The sequence below is a fragment of the Symsagittifera roscoffensis genome, chromosome 6 (genome assembly GCF_963678635.1).
Source record: "Symsagittifera roscoffensis chromosome 6, txSymRosc1.1, whole genome shotgun sequence".
Lineage (NCBI taxonomy): Eukaryota > Metazoa > Xenacoelomorpha > Acoela > Convolutidae > Symsagittifera > Symsagittifera roscoffensis.
This window is the reverse complement of record NC_087067.1, coordinates 2,452,983-2,465,794: the sequence shown is the minus strand read 5'-3', so window position 1 is coordinate 2,465,794 and position 12,812 is coordinate 2,452,983. Positions and strand designations below refer to the sequence as shown.

General features: G+C 33.6%; 2 protein-coding genes across 2 annotated transcripts in view; both read right to left on the bottom strand.

Moving 5' to 3' along the window:
- Positions 1 to 11,909, bottom strand: part of LOC134847661 (uncharacterized) — a 69,123-nt gene extending 57,214 nt beyond the window's left edge. Inside the window, exons 1-3 of the mRNA XM_063864823.1 lie at positions 11,675 to 11,909; positions 10,521 to 11,372; positions 2,684 to 4,156 (exon numbers count right to left, since the gene is read on the bottom strand). Of these exons, the coding sequence (XP_063720893.1) occupies positions 2,684 to 4,156; positions 10,521 to 11,176 (2,129 nt within the window). The 5' untranslated portion in view covers positions 11,177 to 11,372; positions 11,675 to 11,909. The remainder of the gene's footprint in view (positions 1 to 2,683; positions 4,157 to 10,520; positions 11,373 to 11,674) is intronic.
- LOC134848127 (copine-5-like) overlaps positions 1 to 12,812 on the bottom strand; it is a 546,303-nt gene that overhangs the window by 463,191 nt on the left and 70,300 nt on the right. The window lies entirely within an intron of this gene.

Here is a 12,812-nt window from a genome sequence, read left to right as displayed (position 1 = left end):
ATCTCACAATTCGAGTTTTTGTTGGAAATCATTTGTAGTTTAAAAAACCAAATTTTTCCTTTAAAATATGTAGATATTTCTAAGCTGATCGACTAATGTCACTGCTATGGCCTGATTGATCTCTTTCGACACCGGTTATCACCTGAATTGTCGATACTTAAATTGACTGCCTAAAGGCAAGTGGCTGAGAAAAAATAAAAGATTGCATTCAAAAACGCAAAAAATAACAAGACTGCTCGTATAAGAGCAGAGCCCTGAGTGTTTTGACTGCCTTTTAGGGTCTATGGAGCACCATTAACATGAAAAAGTTAAACGTAATAAAATAAACGAATTTTTTTTAACTTAAATGTTTGTGAAAATCCCCCCACGCCATATAAATTACAAAGTGATATATTTCGCTCCAATAACAACCCAATTATGGCAATTAAGCTTCCTTCAACCAATTTGGAACAATTTTCAATAGCGCGAAATATATCGGGCGTTAATTGTCGCAAATTGGCCAAAAATCAATCTTTAGTTTTACATAACTTTACAAAAATTGATCACAGGTGAAATATATTTTTTTCAAATGTAAGCTCAAGACAACAAAACTTTTTGAATGAAAAAAAAATTTCGTCAAAAATGGTTGATTAAAAGTCGAAATTTGTCTGAAGGAAAAAAACACCCGAGCAAAAATATTCCCTCAATTTCGTTACAAATTTCGGAACAAAAATTGATTTTGAAAGCGGTGGAATATTTGGAGTGCGTACAGCATGGAAAGAGTTATTTTATTCCATTTTTTCATTCAGTTTTTGTTTTGCGTAATTTTTTTTTCTATTTGTAGCAATCGCAGGTTTTAGCTACTGTGATTACGTAATTGAGTTATGAGTTTTCGGTTTAGTGATGTGGTCTGCCCGTTTTCAGTTTACTGATACATCAATTTACTGATCTAGTCGAAGTGGCTAAAATTGCTAATTAAACCATACTAAAATCTTGTTGAATTTACCGCGATTAATTTGAAAATTAAGATCGATTATTTAGCAATCGTTTTTGTCAGCAAATCAAAGTGAAAAACACACATGAAAAAAATTTGATGTTTCGTAATAAATTAAAGCGTTTGAAAGATCTGCTAAAATCTTTTAACAAAACTTTTTCAACCATGGAAGAAAAACTTCAGTTTTGGATCTTTGCACACAAAAAACCTTCATGAAATGATAATTTCACTTTTCAGACAAATACGAAAAAACTCCTTTGCTACAACCACAGAGAGATAATTTCAAGAAAACCGTGCAATTACATAAAAGGAAAAGGTTTATTCATTGTTCCGACCGCTTCCCGAACTGAAGGGAGGAAACTATGTCTTTTTCCTCCTTATTTTGAGTAATTTTAATACTTCCATAGGGGTCGACAGTGGTATAATTTGAAAGCCCAATAAGTTTTGACAGAAACTCCGAAAGAAGAGAGAAAAAAGTGTGTTCCAAAAACAGAAATTCCAAAAACAAGAACTTTTCGATATAATTTTTAGACAAACTGAAACTTAATTATTGATCAATATTTTCGGTTTTTCAGCAATTGCTTACAACACTAAAAATATGCAGCATAGAACTGACCTCTTTTGATTTAAGAGTTATTCATTTCATCCATCTAACTTCAATTTGTTTTTTTTTGTCAACACTTGATCTATTTATCCCGTCACCTCTCCCCCTAAAAAAGCTCAAAAAGTGCGCATAATGAAACGTTTCTAATAATTTAGGGTTGCTTGTGAAAAATTGATTTTGAAAATTTTTGCTCTATGCGAAACATATATACTTGAAGTTTATGTCGTTGCAGTTCAAAACTGCAAATCTGAAACTTGACGATTTCAAAATACGATTTTAAATGTTTGTTTCAATTTTCGCATTGAAAGAACTATTCATTTTTAGAAAAACGAAAAAGGTAACGTTAATGTTTTTTTTCTTCAAAACATGCGTACAAAATATTAAGTTTATATAAAAAAGAAATGCTGCGCGTTTCTTGTTTTTTCTTTGTTCAAATTTGTGCATTTTGAAAGTAGTTGGAAATTCTTTTCCTTATCTCCGACAAATTTAATCTACGACAAATTTGAGATTACTCCCATTCAGCGAGACAAGTTCGCCGTAAATTGTAACTTTTCTATTCATTAAGAGTCTGATTTGAGACTTAAACTATTTTAAAAACAAAACTTCAGGAACGCCGTAGCTTTCAAAAGAAGATAAGATAATTTAATCTTGATTTCCTGCATACAATTTTTAATCAAAACTTGATTGAAAACATCAAAAAACACAACAAATCGGCAATTTAATCGCCGCAGTATATTTTTCTAAATTTCAAAAAAAAAATCGGACTCTGACACGCCTAAAAATTAAAACGTCTAAACATTCTAAAAAAAAAAGAAACAAAATATAGTGCGTTGCGCTGTTTTTAGCAGAATACATGTATACGCTTAACTGGCACGATTGTTTTTTTTTTCATTCCAGCTAAATTTGCCAAAATCAAATAAATAATTTTTTGATACGGAGCAACCACTAAAAGACATTTGAAAGCAAAACAAGCATCTGAATAAATCTATACTTTTTCACTTTTTCATTGTAAATTATAATTTTTGGCTCATTTAATAATATTTTGAAGTCAAACTTTGACCCATTTTTCTCTTTTTAATCAACAATCGATAGTTGAAAATTCTTACCCATTGATAGCCTGGCTTCTTTTGATCTGCGGGCGATCTCTTCGTTTCTCTCGCTCTCGGCTCGACATATCCGCATCTGTTGACGTGTCAGTCATCTGTCCCAACACATCATTCTTCCTCGGAATCCCGCCGACTCCCACCGAGGGGGACGCAGTTTCAGGTCCAGAACAGTCTGCTGTCAGAGACCTGCAAATATTCCCCCTCGGTTTTTTGGACTCCTTTTTGGAACCAGCTCCTTCGTCTAGCTCTCCGGGGCTAGCAACCGGCGACGTATTGCTATGCGAATCAACAGAAAAAGCGCCTCGTTTGAAAATGTCCAGGTCTTTTAACGTAAGAAGCGTTTCACGTAACCGAGGTCTTGAACTTCGTCGTTTTTCAGAAGATTTCGTGCGTTTATTCGGCGATGAGTTCCGCTCAGCTTCTTTCGTTTCGGTGTCCTCGGAAGTTTTCCTGGCACCTTCTGATTCACCCATGGCATCACTATTGCTCCGATTGATTCTGCTTTTCTGTGCAAAATTGGAAGCAGTATCGGTAGAAGTATTCGATAATTTACTAACATGTGCGCTAGCTCGTCTATGTTTATTAGCTTTAGTTGATGACGAGGCCAGTAAATGCGATTGTTTGGGTAACTGGCCCATTATTTCTTTTTCTTTTTCCATTTTGTCTGCCGATTTGTTCGCCCCAAATTTAGATATGTAAGTTGGTGAATATCTCCTGCTATAACTAGAAGCCACACCTGATGTCAGGGTAGATTTATCAGCTCTGAACCTTCTCCAATTGTAATTTGTTGGGCCTTTGTTTCCCCTTTTAATTACAAAATCCTCCTGGGAAACATTTTTCTCTTTTCCCGCCGTTTTTTGCCTTCCGGTGGAACTGCGACGCTCCCCTTTTGTTGCGGAATGACAATCTATGCCACCTGAATCTTGCACCTCAGTCTCACTTCCAGCCTCTCCTAACTCACAATTACCACCGCCGACTTCCCCCCTTCCCTCTTCAATTAAATCTGCCCCGAAACCCCCTTGCCATTTTGGGTTTCGCATCACAGTTTGTCGTCTTGTATTGTAACGGAACCCGTAAGCATCGCATGAATCAAAGCTGTCGTTGGTGCTCGAACCACTCGTTTGAGACAAATTTCTTCGAGTCGGGTTTGAGAAACTCGGCTGCGTTTCGATCCGAGAGCTGACGAAATCGTCTATACTAACCGGATCGTCTTCGGATTCCTCGCGAATTACCACTCGAGGTGTCGGCCTAGAAACACTCGTCTTGGCGGGCAGCGACAACTTTGAGTCTCCTTTCTGATTGGCTGGAGAAATAGCGAGCAATGCATCTCCAGCTGAGAAATTGCGCTTGGACGATTTGGATTTAGACGAACGAAACAAGTGAAAAAAGCTATCATCTTGGACACCGTCAGTTGCTTGAAAGGCTGCCTCTTTTAAGTCTTCTTGGGTTGAATTAGAAGACATAGTACTGATTCTTTCAGATTCAGATATTTTTGCCATTTGCCATTTGTTAAAAAGAAATTTATTTCCTTTCTTCATTAATTCGTTCGATGCAGTGAAAATGTTATTTTTTACAATTTCATTTTTTACAACTTCAGAGTAATTAAACGTATTCAGTCGCAACTATCATCAAATTAACAGCCGTTAAAACTCCCCTCCCCTTGGCCTAATTGAACTATTTTATTCTAGCATTTAAATAGGATAGAAAATTTTAGCGCTGCAATCAAAATGCTCGATTCTCATTGGCTGAAAATTCCTAACTAAAAACCGTTTCATCCTCCTCTCATCTCAAAGCCAATTGAAGGAAGATTTTTTTTTTTCAATATTTCTTTCAACTTAGCAATTATTCCTAAAATCCTCAAAAAAATATCCATTGAGATAAAACATGTGCCTCACCTTTTTTAGTGAGTAATCTAATTTTAGTCGTCTTTCAAAAAGTGTTTTTGATTAAATAAGACAAAATAAAAGAATAACAATTTTTTTTTAATAGTTTTTATAGGACGTGTATTAATGTTGTATTTTTGTCTCACGATGTAAATAGATTTCGGGATAATTAGTAAACAGGTTATCTATAAGTTCGAGATACGACTGCACGTATACCAAAAGGTAAAGCCCTGAACGTTTCCAGGGATCTTGCTAAATATTTTCCTTCCCCCATTGCAATAGAAAACTCGGTAGAAAATTCGGATATGGTAGAAAATTCTGAAAATTCGGATATGCTTAACTGTTCAATTCTTTCTTTATAGGGGGAGGGGAAATATTCGTTACAAGGTACCATAGGGGGGGGGGGGGAGGGGGAGAGAGGATAGTTAACAAGATCCGTTTCCTCTTCCCCTTAAAAGGTACTGAGATAAGCAATAAGTTTAGGACTGCCAATACCTCAAACAGGAATTACTATGGCAATTTAGTGTGCCTCAGTTCAGTTCGGAACAGTTATGATTATGGGACAAACCACCCGTAATTATTTGCGTGTTAAAAAATTAAGTATTAAACAAAACTGCTCGTATCAGGGCAAAACCCTGAATGTTCCGACTGCCTTTTGAGGTTTATGGAGCAGTAGTAACACAAAAAAATTAAATGTAATAAAATAAAATGAAAAAAAAAATCTAAATTTTTTGTGAAATCATCCCCCCACACGCCATATAAAGTACAAAAGAATAGATTTCGCTCATTGTAACAAATTAATTATGGCAAATAAGCTTCTTTCAACCAATTTGGAACGATTTCTAAGACGGATTAAATCTCCGCTTACGCGTTAATAGCGCGTTAATTGTCCCAAATTGGTCAAAATGGCAATCTTTAAACCCCCATAACTTTACGAAATATGATCACAGGTGAAATATCTTTTCAAATTTAAGCTCAGAACAACAATAACTTTTGAATGATATTAAAAATTCCGTCAGAATAGCTAGTTAAAAAGTCGAAATTTGTCTGAAGAAAAAAAAACCCACCCCGAGCACAAATATTCCGTTACTTTCGTATCGAAAGTCGGAACAACAAGCAGACTAGAGCAGCTCCACCACTAGTTGAAGTACAGCCGCTTGTTAATTTTAGATTTTCACCATCGATATCAAGTTACTTTGTCCGAAAAAAATAACATCACAAGCATAAACATTCCTCTATTTCTTCGAAGGCCAGGACAAAAAACAGCACGCCTCTGTTCAATTTAAAAGAATTTGATACAGATTGATGAGCCCTCATGCGTTGATAGCACAACAAATCGGCCAAATTGGCAAATTTCAGACCTTTATAACCTCGCAAAAATGATTAAACGTAAAATAACTTTAACAACTTTTTATGCTCAAGCTCAGAAAATCAAAAGCTTTCAGAAAAGAAATAAAATTCCGTCAAATATTACTAATTAAAAATCAGAATCTGTCTAGAGAAGAAAAGCAACCGAGCACAAAAATTCCATCTTTTTCTTTGAAAGTAAACCAAGAAAAAATACTTGTTAAAATTTGAAGTTTGTCTGAAAAAGTACCCTGCCCGAGAAATTTTTTTTCAAAACAGCATGTTGAAGGTAAGAAAGGCATGAGAAAATTGTCTGCTCGCGCAAATAGTCCGTTAGTTTCCTCGGCAGTTGAAATTCATGCATCGGTTTCAAACTGGAGCAAAAAGTGTACTTAGTAGAACAAGACTGCTCGTGTATCAGGGCGAAGGCCTGAATGTTCCAACTGCACTAAAGGCTCACTTAAATTTTTTTTTGGTTGAATAATTGACAAAATGATTGAGAAAATAAAAGAAGTTTTTTTTTCCATTTTTTCTTGTTATCGCCCACACGCTATGTTAATTCTTAGGGTGTGTTTAGCGTCACCTATTGCATGCGTTAATAGAATTGGATTAAAATTTTGGCATCAATTCAATTTTTGCACGCATTAATTCGCTCCTTACGCATATCACAGGTGAAATATCTTTTTAAATTTGAGCTCAAGACAACGATATCTTTCAGATGCTATAAAAAATTTTCGTCTAAAACGTTTGGTTAACAAGTCGAAAATTGAACGAATAAAAAATAACCAAAAAAAGCATAAATTTTCCGCACTTTATTCAAAAGTTGGAACAATAATATCAGCGGCGCTTTAACAGGTTGAAAAACTTTCTGCGCTTGCATTTGAACAGTAAGATAACACTTAGTAGAACAGTCTCAGCAGCGATTTTGACATATGGGAATAACTTCTGCGCTTAGTTTTAAATAATACGTAGTACTTAGTCTTCTCAGCGGAGCTTAAATTGGTGTAACTTCCCCCTGCGTTTGCTCAAGTTTTTTTTCGCGTCCTTTTTTCTGATAATATTTTCACAAGAAAAAAAATTTATCTTAATTTGTTGTAAAACCGCAACAGTATCATTTTTATATCTCAAAAAAAGGGAAGGCATTTTGACAACGAGAGAGCCCAAATCGTAGTGAACTTGATGTTTTTCAAATCTTTGAGTTATTTGAAAAAACTGCACATAGTCCAAAACAATAGTTAAACTGGAAATAACGTTTGAACACCTCATAAAATTTTGAACAAAATCTTAATTTTTTGAAAAAATTGTACTTGATTTTTTTCTCAAAACAAGACTGAAAAGAAGGTTGGAACAAAAAGGTTAGATAAAACAAAAGAGGGTAGAATTTTTCAAACAAGGTTCCAACTGTTCTTATTTCAACTCTGAAATAATCATCGAATGATGATTGAAAGTACCTTTTTCTCTTCATGCTTAGTTCAATAAAGCAAAATGGTGTGATCTGGTAACTTTCAAATCAAATTAGGATTACAATAATTAAGGTTTTTTTAAATTCTGAACACGGCAGGATTTTGATAGTAATGCTAAAAAAAATTTTCTCTTGCCGCTAGAAATTTCTACAAATGTTTTAAACTGAATTTTTACACCACGTAAAAATGATATCCTGCGCTCCTAAACATTCCACTGATACACTGATGCATTCCACAATACATTCCAGCGATGATTTTAATGTCGGTTTGAATTATGTTTCATGTCGGTTTTTATTTTTGCGAAGGTTTGAAAATTGTCAGTTTTGTCTAGTTTGAATTAGTATTGCACAACAATTGCCACAAAAATCATTCGAAACTACAATTAGGCTAGATAATATCTATCTACTAATGAAATATTCCATCGTGAGTAATAGTGGTGTGTGAGGAGGTCAGGTTTGTGGTTTTACTTCTTAAATTCTAAAGTTCTAAAAAGTTTAGCAGCCTTAGTCACCTCATCGACAAGCTATTTTAACCACCTGATGGTCAATCTTTTATCTAGTTACGTTTTAATTGGACCAACATAACTTGTATCAATTGAAATAAGGCAGGTTTTTTATTCAGATAAATAAAACTCTGAACACTTTTTTTGACAGAGCGCGTCTTACTTAGTCCAAAATAAAAACTTTAAAACCTTTTTAGTTTACGAAACATCATCGAGCTTCTAATTTTGATTAAAATTACCGAACTCCTGTCAGCAATATCTTGAACGGTTGGCAGCAATATCTTGAAAAAATTATACAAAAATTTAAAATCAATCATTTCACGGCTAGAAATGTTTTAGAATGATACGTGATTTAACGCCATCTGACAATTTTTTTAGGCTTCAATTTTCGAAACACCGAACAAATAGCAAAAAAAAGTTGAAAATGTGTGTTGAAAATACCACATCATCAACCAAAATTTTTGATAATTATCCTTAATTTGAAAAGTCTAAAATACAAAATGCAAAAAAAAACCACATTTTATACATGCCCGCAATCTGTGTTCTTTTCACAAGAATTTGATTTATTTGACTTTCAAAAATATGACTATATGCTTGTGCGGGGCGAGTTTTCTTCTCCAGGTAAAATCGGCTTTCTCATTAGTTTTCACAAAAGCTGTCTCAATTTTTCAAAACAGCTTGAAACTATTTTTGCTGTGAGCTCAAAAGAATAAAAATTTTAACCTACCCTTTTCTCAAATAAAAAATAATGCCAGTTTTGCTAATTTGAAACAATAAACAAGCGTTTTTCATAAGCAAATAAACCCGGCTCAAAGCCATTCTAAAATAAAAAACAAGCAAACTAATTCGTTCAAATAATCCGTGCTGAAATTAAAATTATCTCCTTTTTTACTTGACAATGCGTGTGATGGGAGGGATAGAGAATGTTTTTTTTTCCTGAATTTTATCATTCTGTAACCAAAAAAGTTTTTAAAAATTTTAGAGTGTAGTCAAAAATTAAGAGACTCACACTGATTCGAAAAGCGTTTTAGTTATGAGAGCGAAACAGCAAATTCTCATATGCGGCTCAGATAGTTCAACAATTGATTTTCCAAAAGCATGAATTTCATCGGGAAAAATAACATGAATAAAAATTCCTTACTTTAGTTTAAAAGGAACAAATGAAACATTTAGCAATCAAAACGTCCAAATTAAAAAAGGATTATACTTTTTTCTTTTTGAATTCACCCCCAGCCAAGGCTTCAATTGTTTTTTTTTCAAATTGGGTTAAAACTGATGAAAAAAAGTGGTTAGATTTTGAGCACAATTAATATGGTTCATTTTTCCTCTCAAAACTCGGGCTTCAATGAAACCTTTCGCCGAAACTGACGAATCAATTACTGACAAAACTATAACAAAATGAGCTTTTTATGTAGTTCAACAAAGTTTAAGAAGGGTACAACTTCCAAAAGATTTGCGCAAAAATAAAATAATTTTCTTAATGCTTTTGTGAGATTATACCCTTCTTAGACTTGTTTCTTTGCTAAATAAAAGTCTAACGTTGATATAGTTTGCCAGTAATTGACCCGGTGGTTTCGGTGTTACATTTGTTTAGCTAAACCAACTAAAAATATTTCGTTTTTGTGTTAAACTGAGAGACAAAAAATGCACCACGTTGCTCAAGATAAAATTTAAAGCAAATTTGTCCTTATCAATTTTCACCTTAAACAAACCCAAATTGAAAAACAAACGTGTTTTGAATTTCATTCTTAGGCTTTTTTCTTAAAATTTAAGTTATCACTGTACAGTACAGTGTTGGTCTAAATTATCCAGAAAAATGAATCACATTAGAAATTTGAATGCCTGTTTCTCAAAATAGGTTAAGATTAGACAAAATATGAACGGTGAACGGAAGAAAAGTTGTTTAGATTTATACCAGAATATCATGGTGCTATTTGTTTTGCGAAATGCGTCGATTTGGTATTTTTATAATTAATCAAAAATATTTTAAAACTACCAGACTAAATGATAAGCCTTGAACACAGCCCAGCAAAGTCTTAGAAGGGTTAAATTTGCATAATATTGGGCAAAACGTTTGAAATTTGCTTTAAATGAAGATTTTGAGTCATTTATAACAAAAAATGCCTTTTTTTGGCTATGAAGCACGATAAAAATTTATTCTGTTAAAAAGATTTTTGAACATCCCTTCTCGAAATTTGTTGGTCTATGTAAGATGTCGTTTTTTAAAATATTTTCTCATCAAATACTTTGGCAGTTCAGAATAATTACTGATTAACTTATAAAAACCAAAAATTACCCTTTAGGAGTACAATTTTGTTTTCGAAATCCGCACAATAAATTGCACACAATAAAATTTCTGGTAACAATCTAAGTGACTTTCGTTCCGTTTGTTTTTTGTCTAAATTTTTCATTTTTTTGTCTTAATCCAATTTGAGAAAAACGCATTGAAAAATGCAAATTTTGTTTGTTTTTGCGATTAATTTAAATCAGTAATGAACTAACAAAATAACTGCTGCATTTGAAACATGCTATTTTCGCTTCTTGCAGAGCAGAGACAAACTGCAACTAATTTGTTATTTATTTTTTGATATGAAGTTTTGAAGGACTTAATGGAAATGATAATCATCTGAAACTGATACTACTTGCGCATTGAGTTGAGAGCCGACATCGCTGACGCGCGAGACGAGTAAAACAGTCCTCGTAATTTCTGAAGACGGCTAATCGGTTCGCTCGAAGCTTCTTGTTCAAAACTATCGTTTTCGTATCCACTAGTCGAAAGCAAAGGACTTTCCACACACCATCCTTGCTCTTCGGTCGAAATATTTCGGCTAACTGGTCCTTCGGAAGTATCAGTGGACCATTGAGAACTGTGACGTGCACCACTCACGAGATTCTGGCGTTTATATCTCGAGGATGTGCTGTTAGCCCACTCTTGTCTCGGCCGATTGGACGAGTTGGTAGAATCAATACTACGCGGCGACGGAAATTCGTCCACCGTTGATGCAGGCACAACTTTTGCCTCGCTCGAGTTTTCCGCAAAACTGTAAAAATGAACGGACACTTTTGGACTCACTGCTGCCGGTTCTGGACTCATAGTGGTGAAGTTGGCCAAATTGTTGCTTCGAAGATTCTTTCGGCGAAACGACCAGGTGGATTTGATTCGGCCATTCGAATCTGACAAAGTAGACGTGTTTATAGATGCAGTTTTTGTCGGCGTTTTTTCAGTCTTGTTTGAAGTCTTGGAAGTCGATTTATCGATTTTGCTCAAATTTTGAAGTTGGCTCGACTGGCGTCTCATTTTGTTCACTTTTGAATCAATTTGTTAGTCAAATGTCAACAGATTGATTGGCTCGTTTTTCCATAGCAGCAAAGATAATAAATTTTTAATGAATGCGCACATAATGAAGTCTGATAACATTCTGAGAAGTTTAAGAGAGCCTTCATAAAATATTGATAAGGTTTTGAAAAGATAACGAAATTACGGGTATTTTATCCTAACAATGAAAGAAGTTATACATTTTGCAAACCAAATAACATTTTTTCCTAAAGAAAATATAATGAGTTTTGTGATTATTACGAAAAGTACAATTAGTTTGAAAAAATTTTACAACCGAACGTACCAACATACACAAGACTATATGCTATTTTATTTTTTGTGTTTTTCAGTTTTCGTTTTCGCTCAAATTTTAGGTATGAAAGAAGTTTACTCCAATAATCAATCAGTAAAAATCATGCCAATCGTGTACTTTTATCTATTGTGCCTACTAACAATTTATCAATAATGGAAAAAATCTACCTGCTGAAGGAAAATCAAAGAGTATAATTTTAACCTCTGAAAATGAAAAAAGTTAGCAATTATGAAAAAAGGAAACAAGGTTTTAACAAAGGGGAAACTTCATGAATAATTAAGGGAACGATGAGAATAAAGAAAATCATCAGTTGTAAATTTAGCTTGACAAGCCATGTGGTAATAACTTAAAAAAATACGTAAATAAGTAAATAAACAAAACAAACCAAACAGGAAAATAAATCCATCAAAATGTGCGAGAAATAAAAAAAGTAATAAAACTTGCAAGCAAGAAACAAAATGTAGCTTCGATTCTGAAAAAGGTGAGTAAAAATAACTCAAATCAGATTGAATTAAAAGACCAATCAACCAATCTAGCAATTAAAATTTTCTTTCAAATATGTATCTATTCGACAGAATACATGAATTTACCGATGGAAAAAAAATCAGCCAGGAAGTGAATTAGTACAAGATTCTTAAGATGACTTATAAAAGAATTAAAAGTAAAGCGACACCTTACAAAAGTTTTGTTTCTGCTCTGAGTTTTAAAATGGTATATCAAGACTATTTGAGCTGTTCAAGAAGAACCATGGCTATCTAACTTGAAAAAAAAATTATACCAAAATTGAACTATATCATAAAATTTTCAAAAAAAATGTTTTGTCATTCAAGTCAGGCAGAAAGTTTTGGTAGTCAAGCAGCTTAAATTTAAACAAAAGAAAAGTAAAATTGGTATTTTAAAAAAAGATTTTTTCAAATTAGCGACTGTTTTATTTTTTTACTCGTGGGAGGCGCTAACTGATTCGGAGGAGGCGCTTCATGAGCTTTTTATGAACTTAATAACAGGTTCAAGTTTTTTTTGCGTTTTCGTTATCACATATTTCACCTTTGTTTTCGTTTATCACTATTTCACCAAAATCAAATGCAACCTATGTTGGCCTGCAAAGCAAAAAATTGCAGCATTTTTTTTTCTACACAGAAAAAGTTTTTTAGATTTTGATAAATTCAGCTCAAATGACGAAGTTGATAAATAGTTATTGGTTTTTTCTTCTAAGTCTTACTCTAATAATGGTGTGCGCAAAAATTTTTCTAGGGGAGAAAGCGGTTTTTTGGAAAAAAAAAATGATTTTTTTTTGAGTCGGTCAAA